This window comes from Bombina bombina, chromosome 4, assembly GCF_027579735.1.
Source record: "Bombina bombina isolate aBomBom1 chromosome 4, aBomBom1.pri, whole genome shotgun sequence".
NCBI lineage: Eukaryota > Metazoa > Chordata > Amphibia > Anura > Bombinatoridae > Bombina > Bombina bombina.
This window is the reverse complement of record NC_069502.1, coordinates 881192458-881218434: the sequence shown is the minus strand read 5'-3', so window position 1 is coordinate 881218434 and position 25977 is coordinate 881192458. Positions and strand designations below refer to the sequence as shown.

Genomic DNA, 25977 nt, shown 5'->3' with positions numbered 1-25977 from the left:
CTACTATCAAGAGTGCTGCCGTTCTCCTTTGCCTGCTGTTCCTTCACTAGCGCACCTCTATAGAATCACTGATTCTACTACTATTAGACTGCATTCTATCATTGTTGCATATCATGTTCTACGGAACTTTTTGAGTGTCAGAGGCTTTGCAATGCATTGGACACGCAGCTAGCACTAAAAGTATTACTAAGCTGTGTCTGTGAATAAATGAGCTGCCTTATGACAATTCAATCACAACAAATAAAAAAAGACTACTAATGGTAACCTTGACATTTTTAGGGCTGTTGTAAGTACCAAGCACTTTTGCTGTTATGCACTTGTGAAAAGAAGTCACCCTTCATGAACATAACACCCAATTCTATGCACATATTTTTATAAATACACGATTTATTTATTGTCATACAAACATGCACACATTTATATGCATATCCACGCTCATACACAAATAAAACAAAAGAAGTTAATTTCTTCCTTGCATATAAATATCCTATGCACAGTAAACCATTTAGTTACTGTAGTGGTCACACAGATGCTTACTTCTAACAGGAAGTGTTTCTTTCACAACTGTTCTGGCTGGAGGGAAATTATTATCCAATTAAAGAAGATGTTATACACTGATTATTATTTAAGTTTCAAATATCACTTATAACTCAGTTGTGGACTATAATTGCCATTATTCTAAGCCAGCACAAAACCTCCCATCATGCTGGATGTGCATCATAAGAAATGTGTTCCATAGCATCTTCAACAAGTCTTCTTTGTTCCATACCTGGGAGAGGTTCACCATTGTGATCCATGGAGATGAAGGAGGGCTAATCTCATAAAGTATTAACTTCCATAAATCTTACATTAAGATGTATGAGATATGAAAGTTAATACTTATTATAATAAAATCAGCAATATTAAATGTGATAATAGGAGATGCATTAATTGTAATTTTATAGAACACAATACTAAAGAATTTATTTATTTTGTTATAGGACAAGTGTATACTATAAAGTAATCCCATAAAGTGTAGAATAGCTTTCCATTCCCTCCTTCCTACACCCTGGTGGTATGCGGGGGGTGCAGTTTGTCACTGCTGAATGTCTCTTGGTCTTGTGCAGAGCTTTGGGGCGGGGTTATAATAACGTCCCTCACAGGCCAAATGGACACAGTGGCCCCTATTTAAGAAAGTCTTTCGGACCTGATCCGACAGTGCGGATCAGGTCCGCCAGACCTCGCTGAATACGGCGAGCAATACGCTCGCCGTATTCATCATTGCACCAGCAGCTCACAAGAGCTGCTGGTGCAACGCTGCCCCCTGCTGACTCGCGGCCAATGGGCCACCAGCAGGGGGGTGTCAATCAACCCGATCGTACTCGATCAGGTTGATTTCCGGCGATGTCTGTCCGCCTGCTCAGAGCAGGCGGACAGGTTATGGAGCAGCGGTCTTTGTGACCGCTGCTTCGTAACTGCTGTTTCTGGTGAGTCTGCAGGCTCGCCAGAAACACGGGGCATCAAGCTCCATTCGGAGCTTGATAGATAGGTCCCATAGTGTGCATGGACATGCGCTCCTGCATGCTACCGAAAATGGCCTCTTGCATGATAGATCTAACGAAAAAAATAGTTGATCTAACGTATATCTATCAAAATCAATAAAATTTGGACCAGATTTCAGTTAAGGGGGGCTAGCATAGTGATCACCCCTCCCCGCTCACAAAATAGGATTGTGAATACCGCCTCTTGCACAATTGATCTAACGGGGGGAAAAAACTGTTGATCTAACCTTATCTAACGTATATTTATCAAAATCAATAAAATTTCGTCCAGATTTTAGTTGAGGGGGACCTAGCCCAGTGATCACCCCTCCCCCGCACATAAAATAGGATTGTGAATACCGCCTCTTGCGTGATAGATCTAACAAAAAAAAAGTTGATCTTACCTGATCTAACATATATTTATTAAAAAAAATAAAATGTTGTCCAGATTTCAGTTGAGGGGGGGACTATCCCCCCTCATTAAAAATGCAGTATTTCAGTAATTAGACTAGATCTAACAAAACCTTTGGCTGATCAAACTTGATCTAACGTGGAGCTATAATAATCAATAACATTTTGTCAACATTTTTGTTAAGGGAGGACTGGCTATGGGTTAGGCCCCTTGAAAAAGATTGTTAATATTTCATATATTAGAGTAGATCTAACGAAAAAAACTGTTGATCTAACCTGATCTAACAAATGGAATGATCGTTTGTTAAAATTTTGAATGAGTGGGGGCTAACCCGGATGAGGTGAAAACATGGTGTCATCAGGCAATACTCCCTTCACATCCCTCAGACAAACACTGTACTTTGAGACAAACTGGGCTTCAATATACTTAGAAGCGCCTATCACATTAGAAAATCAAGCACAACTTGCTTCACCACCTCCAATGAGAGGCAAAGTTTGTAAAACTAAGGTATGTGTGAGGTGGGGGGTGTATTTATAGACATTTTGAGGTTTTGTAAACTTTGCCCCCTCCTGGTAGGAATGTATATCCCATACGTCACTAGCTCATGGACTCTTGCCACTTACATGAAAGAAATGTAATATTACAAGGGGTACCCTTTTGCCTCACACACACAGCCCCCTCCCAAATACAATATATACAGACATATAATAATATAAAGATGTTCTCTCTGACACACATTCACACAGCCCCTGCCCAGTACCTTATATACAGATCTATATTATAAAGAGGTTCCCTCTGTCTCACACACACAGCCCCTTCACCAGTACCTTATATACAGATATAAAATATTATAGAAATGCTCTCTCTGCTTCACACACACAGTCCCATCCCCAGTACCTTCTATACAGATATATAATATTATAGAAAGATAGGTTGTAATTGCCTCACACACACTACATTAAAAACCTTATATTGTGTCACTTCATCACCCAATAAAGCTCACAAATGAAACACCACCCTAGAATCTACCTGTATATAGCTGTAAATTCACTTACACTGACAGATTTTTATGCTTCGTTCTCATTGGTTCCCATGATCACAGCTCATCCTTTTACTAACAAATTACCGATTTTGCGTTACAACAAACTTTTCGTCATATCCAGGTCATTGTATCACACATCCGGGTCCTCATATTCATGGTGTAGCAGCTAAGACCCGTTCAGCTTAAGGACCGGTGAAATCACAGAAGCCGTGACATCATCGGTCCTTTAGTTGGTCTGGATCTAGCAGCTACCAGGAAATAAATTAGATTTAGCAGCTGTTTTGTGACACAGAAGGCAGCTAACGGAACCGTTTGATGGTGAGGTTTTAAGGGAGTGTAGAGGGGGCTATGTGTGAGTCAGGTGGGCCTGGGGTGTGGGAGAGGGGGCGTAGAGTCTACAGAGGCTGGGTGTGAGACAGATGGGGGCCTATAGTCTGTTACTAACAGCTGGAGTGTGAGGCAGAGGGGGGCCAGGGTCTGTACAGGGGCTAGAGTGTTTGACAGAGGGGGGTCAGGGTCTGTACAGGGGCTAGAGTGTTTTACAGAGGGGGCTGTTAGTCTGTACAAGGGCTGAGGTGTGAGACAGATTGGGGCTAAGACTAAGAGTCTGTACAGGGGCTGCTGTGTGAGACAGATTGGAGCTAAGAGTCTGTACAGGGGCTGAGGTGTGAGACAGATTGGGGCTAAGAGTCTGTACAGGGGCTTAGGTGTGAGACAGATTGGAGCTAAGAGTCTGTACAGGGGCTGAGGTGTGAGACAGATTGGAGCTAAGAGTCTGTACAGGGGCTTAGGTGTGAGACAGATTGGAGCTAAGAGTCTGTACAGGGGCTGAGGTGTGAGACAGATTGGGGCTAGGAGTCTGTACAGGGGCTGAGGTGTGAGACAGATTGGGGCTAAGAGTCTGTACAGGGGCTTAGGTGTGAGACAGATTGGAGCTAAGAGTCTGTACAGGGGCTTAGGTGTGAGACAGATTGGAGCTAAGAGTCTGTACAGGGGCTGAGGTGTGAGACAGATTGGGGTTAGGAGTCTGTACAGGGGCTGAAGTGTGAGACAGATTGGGGCTAAGAGTCTGTACAGCAACTGGGGTGTGAGACAGAGGGGCTGAAAGTATGTAGAACAATTGTGTGAGACAGATTGGGGCTGACAGTCTGTACATCAACTGGGGTGTGAGACAGAGGGGGCTAAAAGTATGTAGAACAATTGTGTGAGACAGATTGGGGCTGACAGTCTGTACATCAACTGGGGTGTGAGACAGAGGGGGCTGAAAGTATGTAGAACAATTGTGTGAGACAGAGGGGGGCTGAGAGTATGTAAAGGGCTGAGGTGTGAGACAGAGGGGGGCTGAAAGTCAGTATGTGGGATGGGGTGTGAGTAGGGTTGTCACCTCAGCCATGTTTTCCTGGACACTTATGAGTTACACATGCTGCAGGGAGGAACATTTATTGAGCCTCTGGACATCACATGAATAGTGCTAATGGGCAGCACAATACATCTTCCTCCCTGCTTACCCTGCAGCATGTGTAACTCATAAGTGTCCAGGAAAACATGGCCGAGGTGGCAACCCTAGGTGTAAGGCAGAGGAGGCTTAAAGTCTGTAGAGCAATCGTGGTGTGAGGCGGGGGGGGGGGGGGGGTGAGAGTCTGTACAGGGGCTGGGGTGTGAGACAGAGGAGGCTGAAAGTCTGTAGAACAATTGTGTAAGACAGAGGGGGCCTGAGAGTATATTCAGGGGATGAGGTGGGAGATAGAGGGGGGCTGAAAGTCAGTAAGGGGATGGGGTGTGAGACAGAGGTGGGAGGAAAGTCTGTACAGGGGCTGGGGTGTGAGGCAGATTGGGGCTGACAGTCTGTACAGCAACTGGGTTGTGAGACAGAGGAGACTGAAAGTCTGTAGCGCAGTCGTGGTGTGAGACAGAAGGGGGTGAAAGTCTGTACAGGGGCTGGGGTGTGAGACAGAGTAGACTGATAGTCTGTAGAACAATTGTGGTGTGAGGGGGGGGGGGGAGTCTGTACAAGGACTGGGGTGTGAGGCAGAGGAGGCTGAAAGTCTAGAACAATTGTGGTGTGAGACGGGGGGGGGGGAAGCTGAGAGTCTGTACAGGGGATGAGGTGTGAGACAGAGGAGGGCTGACAGTCTTTACAGCAACTGGGGTGTGAGAAAGAGGAGGCTGAAAGTCTGCAGAGCAATCGTGGTGTGAGACAAAGGGAGGCTGAGAGTCTTATAGGGGCTGGGGTGTGAGACAGATTGGGACTGATAGTCTGTAGAGCAACTGTGGTGTTAGACAGAGGGGAGCTGAGAGTCTTTACAGGGGATGGGATGTGAGACAGAGGGGGCTAAGAGTATTACATGTGCTGGGGTGTGAGACAGAGGGGAAATTAGTCTGTACAGTCAGTGGCTGTGGTGTGAGACAGAGGAGTAATGAGAGTCTATACATGGGCTGGGGTGTGAGACAGAGGGGGCTAAGAGTATTACAGGTGATGGTGTGTGAGACAGAGGGGACATTAGTCTGTACAGGGGCTGGGTTGTGAGACAGAGGGGGAATGACAGTCTGTACAGGGGCTGGGGTGTGAGACAGAGGGGGCTAAGAGTATTACAGATGCTGGGTTGTGAGACAGAGGGGGAATGACAGTCTGTACAGGGGCTGGGGTGTGAGACAGAGGGGGCTAAGAGTATTACAGATGCTGGGTTGTGAGACAGAGGGGGAATTAGTCTGTACAGGGGCTGGGGTGTGAGACAGAGGGGGAATGAGAGTCTGTACAGGGGCTGGGGTGTGAGACAGAGGGGGCTAAGAGTATTACAGATGCTGGGGTGTGAGACAGAGGGGAAATTAGTCTGTACAGGGGCTGGGGCGTGAGAAAGAGGGGTAATGAGAGTCTGTACAGGGGGCTGGGGTGTGAGACAGAGGGGGCTAAGAGTATTACAGATGCTGGGGTGTGAGACAGGGGGAATGAGAGTCTGTACAGGGGCTGGGGTGTGAGACAGAGGGGGAATGAGAGTCTGTACAGGGGCTGGGGTGTGAGACAGAGGGGGCTGAAAGTCTGCACAGAGGCTGGGGTGTGATACAGAGGGGGGCTGAGAACCTGTACAGAGGTTGGGTTGTGAGACAGAGCGTGGCTTAGAGTCTGTACAGAGACTGTGGTGTGAGAGAGAGGGTGGGGGGCTTATAATCCCATAAATTACAGGATGACTTGTAACCATGGAAATGCAGCACTTGGCATTTTATATCTGTTTCCTGATTTATCAGATAGCTGCATATTCATATATACAGTCACCTTCTCTTGCTTCTCATAAGCTTCATATTAAATAAATGGGTCACCCCATAACGTGTGACAAACATGCTATGTAATGATTGTCATGTTATGTGTTATCTACTCTGCAAGCATCATGTCACATATGTAAATATGGTGCATACATGAAAAAACATGTTTAATGTCACATAATCATCTCTTTGCCATAATATAAATACAGGAAGAGCTCTGATTATTTCCCATCTCTCATTTATGGCATCTTCCTTTGTTCTCGCAGGTGTTATATTTATAGCATCTGACTCAGCCACTGACAATAAACAAGATGAACAAATACAGGAAGCAGATGGCAGAGCAGTTCCTGAGTCAGGCCCTGGGCATCATCTGCCTGCTGACCGGAGAGGTGAGAGCTGCTGAGGAATATCATAATAACACTGATCCTTTTTACTGTGCTGCTTCTGATCCACCATATCATCTCACTGACCCTAACTTCAATTAACCCAGACCAGCTCACTTATCCTAACTTCAGCTAACCCCAACTTCAGCTCACCCAGACAATCTCACTGACCTTAACTTCAGTTCACCCAGACTATTTCACTTATCCTAACTTCAGCTAACTGCAACTTCAGCTCACCCAGACCATCTCACTAACCCTAACTTCAGCTCACCTAGACTATCTCACTAACCCTAACTTCAGCTCACCCACCTGCACAACCTACATCCAAAAACCTTCCCCAGCACCCAGGGTTCTCTGCAAAACCATACACTGCGGTGGTCTCCACAGGACCTTTTTAGCTACTATTAAAAATGTTCAATTTGTTTTGCACAAATTATTATTAAAGGGACATTAAACACTTTGAGATGGTAATATAAAATGATAAATTGTATATAATAAAACAACTCTGCAATATACTTTCATTATTTATTTTGTCCTCTTTGCCTGTAATTCCATTCTGAAATTGTGAGCTTTTCAGTTCCTATTAGAAATGGAAGTGCAGAACACTGTTAAATCCAGCACAGCCATTGGCTGCACACTCTAGTGACCTATTTATAACTGTCTCTAATTGGCCACAGCAGAGAAGGTAACACAAGTTACAACATGGCAGCTCCCAGTGTTTTATAGACACTAAAACTTTACACTTATTTTGTCACTTTTTAAACAACCAATGAAACTTTAAAAAATACATCTACATGTTAGTCATGGACTAATCTTTTCTTTGAATGCATCATTCTATCTAGCATGTATTTAGTGTTTAATGTCCCTTTAAATACATTGATGTTAAATTTTGTGCTTTGGATAGCAGAGAATGATATAATATTAGAAAATATTACATTGCCCCCACCCGGCTACTTCATGCTGTCACCCAGCTTGCAAAATCTTCTGTGGAGAACACTGCACTGTAAAACCTCATCCAACACTTGAGATCCCTGTACAACCCTCTACTATAAAACCTTTCCAGCATCCCCTGCATAACTATCCACTGTAAAACCTCCCCAGCATCCCCTGCACAACTATCCACTGTCAAACCTCCCCAGCATCCCCTGCACAACTATCCACTGTAAAACCTCCCCAGCATCCCCTGCACAACTATCCACTGTCAAACCTCCCTGGTGCCCAGGGTCCCCTGCAAAACCTTCCACTGTTAAACCTACTCCAGCACCCATGATCCAGTGCATAAACCTCTATCAAACAACCTCCCCCAGCTTCCAGTGTCCCCTGCACAACGGTTTACTTTAAAATGTTCCTTAGCACCAGGGACCCCTGTACAACTCTCAACTGTAAAACACCACCAAGCACACAGGGTACACTACACAACCTTTCATCATAAAACCTCCCTCCGCACCCAGGAACTTCTGCCCAACCATTCTACTGTAATACCTCTCCCAACACCCAAGGTCCCCTGCACAACCCTTAACTGCAAAACCTCCCCTGTACAACCCTTCATTGAAAATGAAACCACCCAAGCGCACCCCTCTCCCGCTGCATGACGCTCCCAGGCCCTATTACATAATTCTGAGGCTAAAACCTCCTCCATACCCTAAGGGTCCCTCTGCATAATACTCCAGAACACAAAAAATATAAAACACACTAGTTCCCAAGGGCTACCTTGAAAGACCTCACCATCTGAGTAACCTCCCATCACCCAAAGACTCAACTCTATGATCCCCCAAATCAGACCACCCAAAAGGTAATTTTATACAGTAATTAATAATGCTGCAATGTGTTCATTCTTTATTAAAGCCAATGTCTTCAGCATCTTCAAACCACTGAAGTTTTATAAAGTAATTTAGTCAATTATGTTACTTTGTGGTGATCACAACTGTGAATAAAACCCCCTTAATTTAATGAGATTCAGAAGTGAGAACTGGAGAAATGTTAGTCCAGGGAATCATAGTCTGATGATTTTCTCTTATATATTTTTTAGGAATATGCCATTGTGAAGAAGAGGCCCTCCCACAGCATCATTCACCGGCAGAGCAGAGAGGTGAGTACTGCTGGAGAATGTAACATTACATCAGTCATGTTACAGTGACACCCTTTACTAACCTATTTGGCCCTGTGTGTGTTTTCCTACCTTCTTTCTGTGCCTCTGTATGTTTTTAGTATCATTATCCCCAAACTATAGCATTCACCGGCTGAGAGAAGGTTGAGCACTGCTGGGTAATGTGACATTATATCAGTGTCCCATCTTGCCCTTTTTGTATTTCCTACCTTATGTCTGTAATATTCACCAGCTGAGCAGAGAAGAGAGCACTGCTGGGGAATGTGACATATCAGCACAGTGATACCCTTTACTGACCCTGTGTGTATTTCCTACCTTCTGTCTTTGTCTCTGCATGTTCTCAGTAACATTATCCTGGCTCTGTCAGTAAAAGTGTGTGACAGAACCAGTCTCGGTGTCGGCGCTGAATGAGTTGTGTGTGTTTCAGGTGCCTATAAAGTGTGATGACGTTGCCGTGTATTTCTCTATGGAGGAGTGGGAGTATATAGAGGGACACAAGGAGCTTTACAAGGACGTCATGATGGAGACTCACCAAGCAATCAAGACTATAGAGATGCTAGGAAATGAGAACTTAGGTAACACTGTGTAGTGAATCCGTCATGTGTGAACTAATAAGGTGACAGATTATAAACTACTTATACCCAACAAAAATAATAAAAACAAATTTAAATGGATAAGAGGGATTAATGTTAAATCAACTATATATATAATTTTATATGTGCTAATATAAATTTACAGATGTAAATATATTTTATGCAAAATGTAACATGCTTTGTTTTGGTTCTTTATTGATCATTTAGGATGCGTCTTTCAGATGCAACAAAAAGTGTTTGATATCCATTGAACAAAATAAACTGATTGCATTTTTATTAGAATTAACAGGTCACAGTGATGAAAATCTAGACATAGGAGCACAATCAGAACTTGTACAGAATATTCAGCCAGTGGAGACCCCATCAGATGTCTCAGCAGGTAACAGATCTATGGCAGAAGCTACTATTAAAGAGACACTAAACACTTCATACACTTCCCTCTAATTATGGCCGTCACAATTTTGGAACCTAGATTACACTGCAGGTATGTAAAGGAAAGTTGCTGTGCATCTGCAAACACGTCAGCACTGGAATGCATTGAAAGACAGATTTCAACATGGCGGCACCCATGACTAGAGGGAGACTAAGAATAAATTCAGTACTAAGTTCAGATTATAAGTGGAGCGCAAAATACCAGCACGAGAGCGCGCTTCCATAGGCTCCATTGGGAGCCTCGTTCTGATGCCGTCATACACGGCACAGAACCTAAGCATCAAAGGGGGTAAGTCGAGCAGCGATGGGCAGCAAATGTAAATGTACAGTATATACACATATTAACACATAAATATATATGTATATAAGGATATGCATATATATATTTAACGATAACACACAGTTTCCATAGACCACAATTTAAAAGGCACTTTTGAGTGCCGTTTGTTTTTTTTTCTAAAACCCCACAACCGCCAACTTTAGCCTCCAAAAACTACCTAGTGCAGTAAGTTATAAAAAATAAAATAAAGATGCTCATATATTTATTTATTTTTTAAAAAAAATTTTTTATTGAAGGCACACTATTTCTAATTTTGGGGGTAAATGGGGGATATTTCTAAAATTTAACCAGAGGTGTATTGGCTGGTTATTTATCGCAAATTTGCCAGTTTGCGGACGTGCAATATATTAGCGCTTGTAATCTAGCCCTTAGTGTTTAATGTGCCTTTGTTTTCTTCACTATTTGAAAACTCACATTCTAAAATGATTTAATCCTTATGTAAATGATAGACCAGAACACAGACCAATTGCAAATATAAAATACTGATGTGCTGTGTAATACTACTGAATAGTCAGATATGTGTAAGTTAACAAAAAACATATTTTTCTTTATTAGTTCTAGCAGATCACAGTGCTGAAAATCTAGACATGGGAGCACATGGAGAACTTGTACCAAATATTCAGCCAGTGGAGACTCCATCAGACATCTCTGCAGGTGAGTGATTTATGGTATAAGTTTCACAGTTTGAAAACTCAGCTACTGAAATTATTTAATACCCATTAATAACTATGTAAATGATGAGCCTCAATACAGACATTTTGCATTGATAACATCTATTTGCTACAAACCCATACCCTGTCTTCTCGTCTCTCACACCCTCTGCTGCATATGATGGTACATACACGTGCCCACTCTTCTCTCTCATCCTCTACTGCATATGATGGTACATACACATGCCCTCTCTTCTCTCTCACCCTCTGCTGCATATGAATGGTACATACACATGCCCTCTCTTCTCTCTCACCCTCTGCTGCATATGAATGGGGCATACACATTCTCTCTCTTCTCTCTCACCCTCTGCTGCATGTGAATGGGGCATACACATGCCCTTTCTTCTCTCTCACCCTCCGCTGCATATGAATGGTGCATACACATGCCTTTTCTTCTCTCTCACCCTCTGCTGCATATGAATGGTACATACACATGCCCTCTCTTCTCTCTCACCTTCTGCTGCATATGAATGGTACATACACATGCCCTCTCTTCTCTCTCACCCTCTGCTGCATATGAATGGTACATACACATGCCCTCTCTTCTCTCTCACCCTCTGCTGCATATGAATGGTACATACACATGCCCTCTCTTCTCTCTCACCTTCTGCTGCATATGAATGATACATACACATACCCTCTCTTCTCTCTCACCCTCTGCTGCATATGAATGGTACATACTCATGCCCTCTCTTCTCTCTCACCCTCTGCTGCATGTGAATGGGGCATACACATGCCCTCTCTTCTCTCTCACCCTCTGCTGCATATGAATGGTACATACTCATGCCCTCTCTTCTCTCTCACCCTCTGCTGCATGTGAATGGGGCATACACATGCCCTCTCTTCTCTCTCACCCTCTGCTGCATATGAATGGTACATACACATGCCCTCTCTTCTCTCTCACCCTCTGCTGCATATGAATGGTACATACTCATGCCCTCTCTTCTCTCTCACCCTCTGCTGCATGTGAATGGGGCATACACATTCTCTCTCTTCTCTCTCACCCTTTGATTCATGCGAATGGTGCACACATATATTTTTCTTTATTAGTTCTAGCAGATCACAGTGCTGAAAATCTAGACATGGGAGCACATGGAGAACTTGCACCGAATATTCAGCCAGTGCAGACTCCATTAGACATCTCTGCAGGTGAGTGATTTATGGTATAAGCTTCACAGTTTAAAAACTCAGCTACTGAAATTATTTAATACCCATTAATAACTATGTAAATGATGAGCCTCAATACAGACATTTTGCATTGATAACATCTATTTGCTACAAACCCATACCCTGTCTTCTCGTCTCTCACACCCCCTGCTGCATATGATGGTACATACACGTGCCCACTCTTCTCTCTCATCCTCTGCTGCATATGAATGGTACATACACATGCCCTCTCCTCTCTCACCCTCTGCTGCATGTGAATGGGGCATACACATGCCCTCTCTTCTCTCTCACCCTCTGCTGCATGTGAATGGGGCATACACATGCCCTTTCTTCTCTCTCACCCTCTGCTGCATATGAATGGTACATACACATGCCCTCTCTTCTCTCTCACCCTCTGCTGAATATGAATGGTACATACTCATGCCCTCTCTTCTCTCTCACCCTCTGCTGAATATGAATGGTACATACTCATGCCCACTCTTCTCTCTCACCCTCTGCTGCATATGAATGGTACATACTCATGCCCTCTCTTCTCTCTCACCCTCTGCTGCATATGAATGGTACATACACATGCCCTCTCTTCTCTCTCACCTTCTGCTGCATATGAATGGTACATACACATGCCCTCACTTCTCTCTCACCCTCTGCTGCATATGAATGGTACATACACATGCCCTCGCTTCTCTCTCACCCTCTGCTGCATATGAATGGTACATACTCATGCCCTCTCTTCTCTCTCACCCTCTTCTGCATATGAATGGTGCATATGTATGCCCTCTCTTCTGTTTTCTCTCACCCTTTGATTCATGCGAATGGTGCACACACATTTTTCTTTATTAGTTCTAGCAGATCACAGTGCTGAAAATCTAGACATGGGAGCACATGGAGAACTTGTACCGAATATTCAGCCAGTGCAGACTCCATCAGACATCTCTGCAGGTGAGTGATTTATGGTATAAGCTTCACAGTTTGAAAACTCAGCTACTGAAATTATTTAATACCCATTAATAACTATGTAAATGATGAGCCTCAATACAGACATTTTGCATTGATAACATCGATTTGCTACAAACCCATACCCTATCTTCTCATCTCTCACACCCTCTGCTGCATATGATGGTACATACACGTGCCCACTCTTCTCTCTCACCCTCTGCTGCATATGAATGGTACATACACATGCCCTCTCTTCTCTCTCACCCTCTGCTGCATATGAATGGTACATACACATGCCCTCTCTTCTCTCTCACCCTCTGCTGCATATGTATGGTACATACACATGCCCTCTCTTCTCTCTCACCCTCTGCTGCATATGAATGGTACATACACATGCCCTCTCTTCTCTCTCACCCTCTGCTGCATATGAATGGTACATACACATGCCTTCTCTTCTCTCTCACCCTCTGCTGCATATGAATGGTGCATACACATGCCCTCTCTTCTTTCTCACCCTCTGCTGCATGTGAATGGGGCATACACATTCTCTCTCTTCTCTCTCACCCTCTGCTGCATATGAATGGTACATACACATGCCCTCGCTTCTCTCTCACCCTCTGCTGCATATGAATGGTGCATACACATGCCTTCTCTTCTCTCTAACCCTCTGCTGCATATGAATGGTACATACACATGCCTTCTCTTCTCTCTCACCTTCTGCTGCATATGAATGGTACATACACATTCCCTCTCTTCTCTCTCACCCTCTGCTGCATATGAATGGTACATACACATGCCCTCTCTTCTCTCTCACCCTCTGCTGCATATGAATGGTACATACACATGCCTTCTCTTCTCTCTCGCCCTCTGCTGCATATGAATGGTACATACACATGCCCTCTCTTCTCTCTCACCCTCTGCTGCATATGAATGGTACATGCTCATGCCCTCTCTTCTCTCTCACCCTCTGCTGCATATGAATGGTACATACTCATGCCCTCTCTTCTCTCTCACCCTCTGCTGCATATGAATGGTACATACACATGCCCTCTCTTCTCTCTCACCCTCTGCTGCATATGAATGGTACATACACATGCCTTCTCTTCTCTCTCACCCTCTGCTGCATATGAATGGTGCATACACATGCCCTCTCTTCTCTCTCTCACCCTCTGCTGCATATGAATGGTGCATACACATGCCCTCTCTTCTCTCTCACCCTCTGCTGCATATAAATGGTACATACACATGCCCTCTCTTCTCTCTCACCTTCTGCTGCATATGAATGGTACATACTCATGCCCTCTCTTCTCTCTCACCTTCTGCTGCATATGAATGGTACATACACATGCCCTCTCTTCTCTCTCACCCTCTGCTGCATATGAATGGTACATACTCATGCCCTCTCTTCTCTCTCACCCTCTGCTGCATATGAATGGTACATACTCATGCCCTCTCTTCTCTCTCACCCTCTGCTGCATATGAATGGTACATACACATGCCCTCTCTTCTCTCTCACCCTCTGCTGCATATGAATGGTACATACACATGCCTTCTCTTCTCTCTCACCCTCTGCTGCATATGAATGGTGCATACACATGCCCTCTCTTCTCTCTCTCACCCTCTGCTGCATATGAATGGTGCATACACATGCCCTCTCTTCTCTCTCACCCTCTGCTGCATATAAATGGTACATACACATGCCCTCTCTTCTCTCTCACCTTCTGCTGCATATGAATGGTACATACTCATGCCCTCTCTTCTCTCTCACCTTCTGCTGCATATGAATGGTACATACTCATGCCCTCTCTTCTCTCTCACCTTCTGCTGCATATGAATGGTACATACATATTCCCTCTCTTCTTTCTCACCCTCTGCTGCATATGAATGGGGCATATGCATGCCCAATCTTCTCTCTCACCCTCTTCTGTATATGAATGGTGCATATGTATGCCCTCTCTTCTGTTTTCTCTCACCCTTTGATTAATGCGAATGGTACACACACACATCTTCTCTTCCCATGTCTCTCACCATATGCTTCATGGAAATAGAACACACATGCCCTCTCTTCTTTCTCACTTTCTGCTTAATGTGAATGGTATGCACACATGCCCTCTCCTCCTTTCTTTCTCAGCCTCTGCTTCATGGAAATGATACAGACATATCATCTTTATCCCTTCTCCTCACCCACTAGTTCATTAAAATGATTGTAAAGTTTAATGAATTAGTGCCCAGTATCTTATAATCTTAAAAGCAGGGGCACTTTAGTTCATTAAGCTTTACATTGAAGCTTCTTTTAAAATACTTATCTTTTGCGTTACTGAAAACAGACCGGCAATCCTCCTCCCACATCTCCTGCTGTAGTTAGCATATCGATGACAAATCTGGCTTCCTCCAATCTTTGCATGCCCCCTTTGGCATTCAGTTTGTGGGGTAGGCAACGATTGTTGGAAGCCGCATTCGTCATTGATATGCTAAATGCAGCAGGAGTTGCGGACGGAGGATTGCTGGTCTGTTTTAAATAAAAAAAAGGTAAGTATTTTTTAAAAAAGATGTAGATACAGGGCACTTATTCATTTAAACTTTACAATCACTTTAACTTATATTGTGAACACTCAGCCATTTTGGACATTAATAAATATGTAACTTAATATAGGAATGAAATAGCAGCTGGTACTTTGTAATATAATAATCCTTTTGATGACCTTAAGAAATTAGCAAAGTGAGCAGAGGAAGTGGTTGTGGAACATAATTAAATCTGAAGATTATTATATGTACATCTAAGATCTGAAATATGTTTTGGGTGTATATGCCATTTATTTTTTAATTCTTTTTAATTTGCTTTGTTGCTTTTGGTATTTTTTCTTTAGTGGCTGCACATATATGCCTCTTGTGATTGGCTTACCGATGTGTTCAGCTAGCTCCCAGTAGTGCACTGCATTGCTTCTTTTTTTTATAAAGGATACCAAGAGAACAAAGCAAATTATATGTAAATTGGAAAGTTGTTTAAAACTCTGTGCTCTATCAGAGTCATTAAAAGAAAAAATGTGGGCTTCATACCCCTTTAAGTCCCTATAATATGTTGCTTTTGTGGTGAATACAATTAAATACTATAAAATGCTTTCTGTATGATCTGACAGTTGGCATTAATACTGACATAGATGTTAAAACCGAAGATCTGAGTGTGACGTGTCAGCTAAAAGCTGAAATGCAAGAAATGTGTGAGAGCGGCAATGAAGGTAAGTTCACACGTGTGGCGTGTTTTCTGTTTATGGGGTATTGCCTGGCTTTTATGTGGTTTTATATATATATATATATATTTTTTATTACTAGTGTTGTTGTATTGTCCCCATGTCAGGTATAGGAGCTGTTAGAATACTAGTACTGTATTGTCCCCGTTTCAGGTATAGGGGATGTTGGAATACTAGTTGTTTATTGTCCACATGCCAGGTATAGGGACTGTTGGAATACTAGTGCTGTATTGTCCCCGTGTCAGGTATAGGGGATGCTGGAATACTAGTGCTGTATTGTCCCCATGTCAGGTATAGGGGATGTTAGAATACTAGTGCTGTATTGTCCCCTTGTCAGGTATAGCGGATGTTGGAATACTAGTGCTTTATTGTCAACATGTCAGGTATAAGAGTTGTCAGAATACTAGTGCTGTATTGTCCTTATTTCAGGTATAGGGGATGTTGGAATTTTAGTGCTGTATTGTCCCCATGTCAGGTATAGGGGCTCTTGTAATACTAGTGGTGTATTGTCCCCTTGTCAGGTATAGGGGCTGTTGTAATGCAAGTGCTGTATTGTCCCCATGTCAGGTATAGGGGCTGTTGTAATACAAGTGCTGTATTGTCCCCATATCTGGTATAGGGGCTGTTGTAATACTAGTGGTGTATTGTCCCCCATGTCTGGTATAGGGGCTGTTGTAATACTAGTGCTGTATTGCCCCCATGTCAGGTATAGGGGCTGTTGTAATACAAGTGCTGTATTGTCCCCATGTCTGGTACAGGGGTGATACTGTGTTGTGAGTGCATTCATAAAGCATAAGATAAATGGTTTATAGTGAGATTTCAATGGAAAAGTTAGAATGGATTTTATTTTTAAAACCCCACTAAAACCTGTGTAATACACATCACATGGGAATAGAAAATACATAAATACACCCTGTATTTGTAGCTAGTAAAATCACTAAATCCCAGCTATCTCTGTTTACTACATGACACATGCTGTGCTTACTTATATGCTGTCACTACATGGAATGTAGTGATGTAGGCTCAGGTTTATCTAACTTAAATCACATTTTAGTTTAATCTTATTTTTTTTAACAATGAGCATTGACACCGTAAATAGTGATTCTTTCATTTTTGTTTTGTCTTGTTTTATTTCAGGTGAAAATGATGCTAACATTTTATGGAACATGGAACAAACAGAAGATGGGTGGATAAGAAATATAACCAAAGCTGCTGAGCAGGAAATATGTGCCAATATAAGTACAGGTGAGTGTACCTGTGTGATGTATTTGAAAGACACATGGCACTGGTGAATGTAGGTGCATGATATGTCTGAGGGGCGCAGGGCTCAGGTAAGTGTATGTGTGTGAGATGTCTGAGAGACGCAAGGTACAGGTGAGAGTACATCATGTTTGACGTGACTGTGGAAAACAGGTCACAGGTGAGTGTACGTGTGGGACGTAGGGCACATGTGACTGTACATATGTGACATGCCTGAGGGACGCAGGGTACAGGTGAGTGTACGTGTGTAACGTGTCTGAGGGCTGCAGAGAACATGTGTTTGTACATGTGTGACGTGTCTGTGGAAAAAAGAGCACAGGTGAGTGTACGTGTGGGACGTAGGGCACATGTGACTGTACATATGTGACATGCCTGAGGGACGCAGGGTACAGGTGAGTGTATGTGTGTAACGTGAGGGCTGCAGAGAACATGTGAGTGTACATGTGTGACGTGTCTGTGGAAAACAGGGCACAGGTGAGTGTATGTGTGGGACGTAGGGCACATGTGACTGTACATATGTGACATGCCTGAGGGATGCAGGGTACAGGTGAGTGTATGTGTGTAACATGTGAGGGCTGCAGAGAACATGTGTGTGTACATGTGTGAAGTGTCTGTGGAAAACAGGGCACAGGTGAGTGTACGTGTGTACCGTGTCTGAGGGACAGAGGGCAACTGTGAGTGTACTTGTGTAATGTGTCTGAGGGAAGCAGGGCACAGCTGAATTTATGTGTTTGATGTGTCTCGATTTTTATAGCCACACATAGATGAAAACTCACCTGTAATCTGTGTCAATTCTGATATGTAGGGTTGAATTCTAAATACAATGAATGCCAAAGAATGAAAAACGCTTCAGCGCAAGGGTATATAATGGCTCAGCGGTGAAAAGGTTAAACTTGCTAACTTCCATTATTTCTATTCTTTTTCCACTTTTACTAAAATAGGAAATACTTTTGTACTGAACTATATAAATCAGTTTATATATCTGATGTTTCTATAAAATCACTGTGGTACATTCTCTCTCACCCAGGCAATACATGTTAAGATAATTAAATGGACTATAGCAGTGATGGCGCACCTATGGTGAGCCATAAGTTCACAAACATTACAGGGGCTGTGCCCTAAGACTCTGGCCTGAAAGAATGCTGAGGAGTGCTCGGAGGGATGTGAAAATTTAGTTTTTAATTATTATTTCAATGCTGCCGGGAAAACTGATCTGGCATAAGAGCTTACCAGGGCAAAATTTTGAGACAGAGCTTGTGGGGTGACTTCGCCACTCCTCGCAGCTTTTTTGGATCTTAGATTAAGAAGCATGGCGGTAGTGGATGGCTGGTGTCTGCTCTGGTCTGCTGCAGCTAGAGAAAGTTTTATTAGTCATTACATTTTTACTGGCAGGTGCTCTCAACACACAAAAACCTTGTACATGTTTTGAGGGGAGCTGCTCCCAGCTTCTGCTTTCCTTGCACCCATGCCAGGGACCGAGCACCACCTCATCTCCCTGAACCCCGCACCTCTATTCCTGACACATGTAGGTTGCCAGCTGAACTACACTATAAGGGCAGAAGCATAGGTCTGTGTAGGTGGGACGAGTATTTCCTGAAACAGCATTCAGGGCAGCTACAGTATACCCCCCGGTCTGTAAGAACTGTGTATTAACTCCTTAACAGGGCACATATGCAGATCCTTTTTGTTACAATAAATATGTTTAGTGAGAAAACACATTAGTGCTGGAGGCTGCATTAACCCCTGAGATACTTGGTGCTGCAGCCCGCTTCTCGGACAAAAATTTTAATTTTAAGAAGTATTAAGAATTGATTACTTCTAGAGCTTATTAACTTTAAGTATTTGTTGCTGCCTCAATTAAATATGAGGTACTGTTGACTGACTAAGGATCTTATGGTGGTTAAATATTCGGGTGTTGGGAATTTGAGATAAAAAGTGTTCGTCATCACTGGGCTATAGTGAGGACTTTAGCAATAGAGAATGGATTTTATTTTCAAAACTCTGTAATACACTTCACAATGGGAATTATGGATGGTTACAATAAGGCTGTATTTGCAGCTAGTAAAGTAACGGTTTCCCAGCAAATTCGCTTTATTGCATACCACAAATAAGCAAGCACCTGTCGTTGGACAAAATTATCCGATACAAACTTAAGCCTTAGTAGCAGTCAGACTTTCATACACAGTCCCTCTCCCACTGCATAGGGTAATGAATGCTCCACACTTGGTCAAAGTTATATAGAAATAGCCTCAAATGGGGTTAGCAAACTTACGGTGCCTCGTCATGCTCCGGACATCATCTCTGCTAACCTGAGCTTCTCTTGCTCTAACGGATCCTGGCAGAGACTCTACCTTACGCAGATTCCCAAGAGCTCCGTCCGCTGTTGCAGTGTTCACCGCTCGGCTGTAACTGATGACGCATCCAAACTCCTGATCATGCGGTAGGCAGTGGGAGTGACTGCTACTGGCAGGAGATCCAATCCAGGGGAGTGCTTCACCAGATATCCGAACGCCACCAATAGAAATTGAAGAAAGGAGCACCTCCGATTCGGATAGAAACGTAACTTTTATTTTTAACCTGCGTTTAAAATTCTTTACAAAAACATAGCAGCGAAGGTGGGAAAGAAGTGGTCAATTCCCTAGAACCCACTGACGCGTTTCGGCTGGTCTGCCGTAATCATAGTGTGGTTTATTGGCATGTTCCGGTCCATTATATATTTAAAACATGATTGGCTAAAAAGCTTATTGAAATTTAACCATTTCCTTCCCATTTTAACATCTTCATAAACGGTTACAATATTACATTTCATTACCTGCAGTATTCTAAGGAGTGTGTGTGTATATATATATATATATATATATATATATAGTGTGTGTGTATATATATATATATATATATATATATATATATATATATATATTTATACACACACACACTCCTTAGAATGCTGCAGGTAGTGAAATGTAATATTGTAACCGTTTATGAAGATGTTAAAATGGGAAGGAAATGGTTAAATTTCAATAAGCTTTTTAGCCAATCAGATTATATGTTTTTAATATATAATGGGCCGGAACAGGCCAATGAACCACACTACGATTACGGCAGACCAACCGAAACGCGTCAGTGGGTTCTAGGGCACTGACCACTTCGTTCCCACCTTCGCTGCTATGTTTTTGTAAATAATTTTAAACGCAGGTTAAAAATAAGTTACGTTTTTATCCGAATTGGAGGTGCTCCTTTCTTCAATTTCTATTGGTCGCTTTATTGCATGACACAGATTATTTTTAGTTGAAATAATTTTTATTGATTGCAATACAACATAAGAAAATTTCTGTATCACCATAGGTCCCCCCGACATTGGGAGTTACATAACAGTAGTCTCTATTACATCATAGAAGGACCCAAACATCGAGTAAACCTACAGCAATCCATCTATATGCAACTTTTTGAACAGGTTTTAAGTCCATTATAGTATACAAACAAAAGCTTATACAAGTATATGAGAAAGGAAAAAACAGTAAAGAACTAAAATAAACAAAACTAAAAAAAGACCCTAAATAACAATAATAAACAATATAGGTCACTGTGAACTCTGCTTCTCCCATCTTTTTTATAGTATATCATCTATGCTTTATTGTATTTAATATATCGTAGAGCTGTTAGTCTCCCAATCACCCCTATTTCTAGAATTTATTGATGAACACTGTTGGCTCCCTCCATTATCCAATAGAACCAAACTTTGCTAAAAGTATCCATCGTATTTTGTAAGTGTGCAGCTGTCTCGTACAGCGTGTATGGTTTTGATTTTATTAATAATCTCCGACCACTCTGGTACCCCTGTCTTCCAGTGCTTAGCAATAGAAGTCCTAACTATTGTGAAAATGATTCTGAAAAACATAATTTATGCTTACCTGATAAATTTATTTCTCTTGTAGTGTATCCAGTATACGGATCATCCATTACTTGTGGGATATTCTCCTTCCCAACAGGAAGTTGCAAGAGGATCACCCACAGCAGAGCTGCTATATAGCTCCTCCCCTCACTGCCATATCCAGTCATTCGACCGAAACAAGACGAGAAAGGAGAAACCATAGGGTGCAGTGGTGACACTAGTTTAATTAAAATTTAGACCTGCCTTAAAAGGACAGGGCGGGCCGTGGACTGGATACACTACAAGAGAAATAAATTTATCAGGTAAGCATAAATTATGTTTTCTCTTGTTAAGTGTATCCAGTCCACGGATCATCCATTACTTGTGGGATACCAATACCAAAGCTAAAGTACACGGATGATGGGAGGGACAAGGCAGGAACTTAAACGGAAGGAACCACTGCCTGTAGAACCTTTCTCCCAAAAACAGCCTCAGAAGAAGCAAAAGTGTCAAATTTGTAAAATTTTGAAAAGGTGTGAAGCGAAGACCAAGTCGCAGCCTTGCAAATCTGTTCAACAGAGGCCTCATTTTTAAAGGCCCAAGTGGAAGCCACAGCTCTAGTAGAATGAGCTGTAATCCTTTCAGGGGGCTGCTGTACAGCAGTCTCATAGGCTAAGCGTATTATGCTCCGAAGCCAAAAGGAGAGAGAGGTTGCCGAAGCTTTTTTACCTCTCCTCTGTCCAGAGTAAACGACAAACAGGGCAGATGTTTGACGAAAATCTTTAGTAGCCTGTAAGTAAAACTTCAAGGCACGGACTACGTCCAGATTATGCAAAAGACGTTCCTTCTTTGAAGAAGGATTAGGACACAATGATGGAACAACAATCTCTTGATTGATATTCCTGTTAGAAACTACCTTAGGTAAAAACCCAGGTTTGGTACGCAGAACTACCTTGTCTGAATGAAAAATCAGATAAGGAGAATCACAATGTAAGGCAGATAACTCAGAGACTCTTCGAGCCAAGGAAATAGCCATCAAAAACAGAACTTTCCAAGATAAAAGCTTAATATCAATGGAATGAAGGGGTTCAAACGGAACTCCCTGAAGAACTTTAAGAACCAAGTTTAAGCTCCACGGGGGAGCAACAGGTTTAAACACAGGCTTAATCCTAACCAAAGCCTGACAAAATGCCTGGACGTCTGGAACTTCTGCCAGACGCTTGTGCAAAAGAATAAACAGAGCAGAGATCTGTCCTTTTTAAAGAACTAGCTGATAAGCCTTTGTCCAAACCCTCTTGGAGAAAGGGCAATATCCTAGGAATCCTAACCTTACTCCATGAGTAACTCTTGGATTCACACCAATAAAGATATTTACGCCATATCTTATGGTAGATTTTCCTGGTGACAGGCTTCCGAGCCTGTATTAAGGTATCAATGACTGACTCGGAGAAGCCACGCCTTGATAGAATCAAGCGTTCAATCTCCATGCAGTCAGTCTCAGAGAAATTAGATTTGGATGATTGAAAGGACCTTGTATTAGAAGGTCCTGCCTCAGAGGCAGAGTCCATGGTGGAAGAGATGACATGTCCACTAGGTCTGCATACCAGGTCCTGCGTGGCCACGCAGGCGCTATCAGAATCACTGATGCTCTCTCCTGTTTGATTTTGGCAATCAGTCGAGGGAGCAGAGGAAACGGTGGAAACACATAGGCCAGGTTGAAGAACCAAGGAGCTGCTAGAGCATCTATCAGCGTTGCTCCCGGGTCCCTGGACCTGGATCCGTAACAAGGAAGCTTGGCGTTCTGGCGAGACTCCATGAGATCCAGTTCTGGTTTGCCCCAACGATGGACCAGTTGAGCAAACACCTCCGGATGGAGTTCCCACTCCCCCGGATGAAAAGTCTGACGACTTAGAAAATCCGCCTCCCAGTTCTCTACGCCTGGGATGTGGATTGCTGACAGGTGGGAAGAGTGAGACTCTGCCCAGCGAATTATCTTTGAGACTTCTAACATCGCTAGGGAACTCCTGGTTCCCCCTTGATGGTTGATGTAAGCCACAGTCGTGATGTTGTCCGACTGAAATCTGATGAACCTCAGTGTTGCTAACTGAGGCCAAGCTAGAAGAGCATTGAATATTGCTCTTAACTCCAGAATATTTATTGGGAGGAGTTTCTCCTCCTGAGTCCACGATCCCTGAGCCTTCAGGGAGTTCCAGACTGCGCCCCAACCTAGAAGGCTGGCATCTGTTGTTACAATCGTCCAATCTGGCCTGCGAAAGGTCATACCCTTGGACAGATGGACCCGAGAAAGCCACCAGAGAAGAGAATCTCTGGTCTCTTGATCCAGATTTAGTAGAGGGGACAAATCTGAGTAATCCCCCTTCCACTGACTTAGCATGCATAATTGCAGTGGTCTGAGATGCAGGCGCGCAAATGGCACTATGTCCATTGCCGCTACCATTAAGCCGATTACTTCCATGCACTGAGCCACTGACGGGCGTGGAATGGAATGAAGGACACGGCAAGCATTTAGAAGTTTTGATAACCTGGACTCCGTCAGGTAAATTTTCATCTCTACAGAATCTATAAGAGTCCCTAGGAAGGAGAACACTTTTTCACGTTCACTTTCCACCTATGCGACCTCAGAAATGCCAGAACTATCTCTGTATGAGACTTGGCAATTTGAAAGCTTGACGCCTGTATCAGGATGTCGTCTAGATACGGAGCCACCGCTATGCCTTGCGGTCTTAGAACCGCCAGAAGTGAGCCCAGAACCTTTGTAAAAATTCTCGGGGCAGTGGCCAACCCGAAGGGAAGAGCTACAAATTGGTAATGCCTGTCTATAAAGGCAAACCTTAGGAACCGATGATGATCTTTGTGAATCGGTATGTGAAGGTAGGCATCCTTTAAGTCCACTGTGGTCATGTACTGACCCTCTTGGATCATGGGTAGGATGGTCCGAATAGTTTCCATTTTGAATGATGGAACTCTGAGGAATTTGTTTAAGATCTTTAGATCCAAGATTGGTCTGAAGGTTCCCTCTTTCTTGGGAACCACAAACAGATTTGAATAAAATCCCTGTCCTTGTTCCGTCCGCGGAACTGGATGGATCACTCCCATTACTAGGAGGTCTTGCACACAGCTTAGGAATGCCTCTTTCTTTATCTGGTTTGATGATAACCTTGAAAGATGAAATTTCCCTTGTGGAGGAGAAGCTTTGAAGTCCAGAAGATATCCCTGAGATATGATCTCCAGCGCCCAGGGATCCTGAACATCTCTTGCCCACGCCTGGGCGAAGAGAGAAAGTCTGCCCCCCACTAGATCCGTTTCCGGATAGGGGGCCGTTCCTTCATGCTGTCTTGGGGGCAGCAGCAGGCTTCCTGGCCTGCTTGCCCTTGTTCCAGGACTGGTTAGGTTTCCAGGCCTGTCTGGAATGAGCAACAGTTCCCTCTTGTTTTGAAGCGGAGGAAGTTGATGCTGCTCCTGCCTTGAAATTTCGAAAGGCACGAAAATTAGACTGTTTGGCCTTTGATTTGGCCCTGTCCTGAGGAAGGGTATGACCCTTGCCTCCAGTAATTTCAGCAATAATTTCCTTCAAGCCAGGCCCGAATAAGGTCTGCCCCTTGAAAGGAATGTTGAGTAATTTAGACTTTGAAGTCACGTCAGCTGACCAGGATTTAAGCCATAGCGCCCTACGCGCCTGGATGGCGAATCCGGAATTCTTAGCCTTTAGTTTAGTCAAATGAACAATGGCATCAGAAACAAATGAGTTAGCTAGCTTAAGCGTTCTAAGCTTGTCAATAATTTCATTCAATGGAGCTGTCTGGATGGCCTCTTCCAGGGCCTCAAACCAGAATGCCGCCGCAGCAGTGACAGGCGCAATGCATGCAAGGGGCTGTAAAATAAAACCTTGTTGAATAAACATTTTCTTAAGGTAACCCTCCAATTTTTTATCCATTGGATCTGAAAAAGCACAACTGTCCTCAACCGGGATAGTGGTATGCTTTGCTAAAGTAGAAACTGCTCCCTTCACCTTAGGGACCGTCTGCCATAAGTCCCGTGTAGTGGCGTCTATTGGAAACATTTTTCTAAATATAGGAGGTGGGGAAAAGGGCACACCGGGTCTATCCCACTCCTTGCTAATAATTTCTGTAAGCCTTTTAGGTATAGGAAAAACGTCAGTACACACCGGCACCGCATAGTATCTATCCAGCCTACACAATTTCTCTGGAATTGCAACTGTGTTACAGTCATTCAGAGCAGCTAATACCTCCCCAAGCAATACACGGAGGTTCTCAAGCTTAAATTTAAAATTAGAAATCTCTGAATCAGGTTTCCCCGAGTCAGAGATGTCACACACAGACTGAAGCTTTCCGTCCTCATGTTCTGCATACTGTGACGCAGTATCAGACATGGCTCTAACAGCATTTGCGCGCTCTGTATCTCTCCTAACCCCAGAGCTATCGCGCTTGCCTCTTAATTCAGGCAATCTAGATAATACCTCTGACAGGGTATTATTCATGATTGCAGCCATGTCCTGCAAGGTAATCGCTATGGGCGTCCCTGATGTAATTGGCGCCATATTAGCGTGCGTCCCCTGAGCAGGAGGCAAAGGGTCTGACACATGGGGAGAGTTAGTCGGCATAACTTCCCCCTCGACAGAACCCTCTGGTGATAATTCTTTTATAGATAAAGACTGAT

At 43.3% G+C, this 25977-nt stretch overlaps 2 protein-coding genes across 2 annotated transcripts in view; one reads left to right on the top strand and one right to left on the bottom strand.

Annotated features, from left to right (window-relative positions):
* The window catches only part of LOC128657425 (oocyte zinc finger protein XlCOF6.1-like), a 95631-nt gene extending 92507 nt beyond the window's left edge, over nt 1-3124 (bottom strand). The window contains exon 1 of the mRNA XM_053711777.1: nt 2988-3124. The gene's annotated coding sequence lies outside the window, so the exon portion shown is untranslated. The remainder of the gene's footprint in view (nt 1-2987) is intronic.
* A 1-nt stretch (nt 3125) lies between these two features.
* LOC128657424 (oocyte zinc finger protein XlCOF7.1-like) overlaps nt 3126-25977 on the top strand; it is a 30639-nt gene continuing 7787 nt past the window's right edge. The window contains exons 1-10 of the mRNA XM_053711776.1: nt 3126-3292; nt 6499-6621; nt 8645-8704; nt 9150-9297; nt 9596-9694; nt 10643-10741; nt 11848-11946; nt 12805-12903; nt 16038-16136; nt 17286-17393. Coding sequence (XP_053567751.1) covers nt 6544-6621; nt 8645-8704; nt 9150-9297; nt 9596-9694; nt 10643-10741; nt 11848-11946; nt 12805-12903; nt 16038-16136; nt 17286-17393 — 889 coding nt within the window. The 5' untranslated portion in view covers nt 3126-3292; nt 6499-6543. The remainder of the gene's footprint in view (nt 3293-6498; nt 6622-8644; nt 8705-9149; nt 9298-9595; nt 9695-10642; nt 10742-11847; nt 11947-12804; nt 12904-16037; nt 16137-17285; nt 17394-25977) is intronic.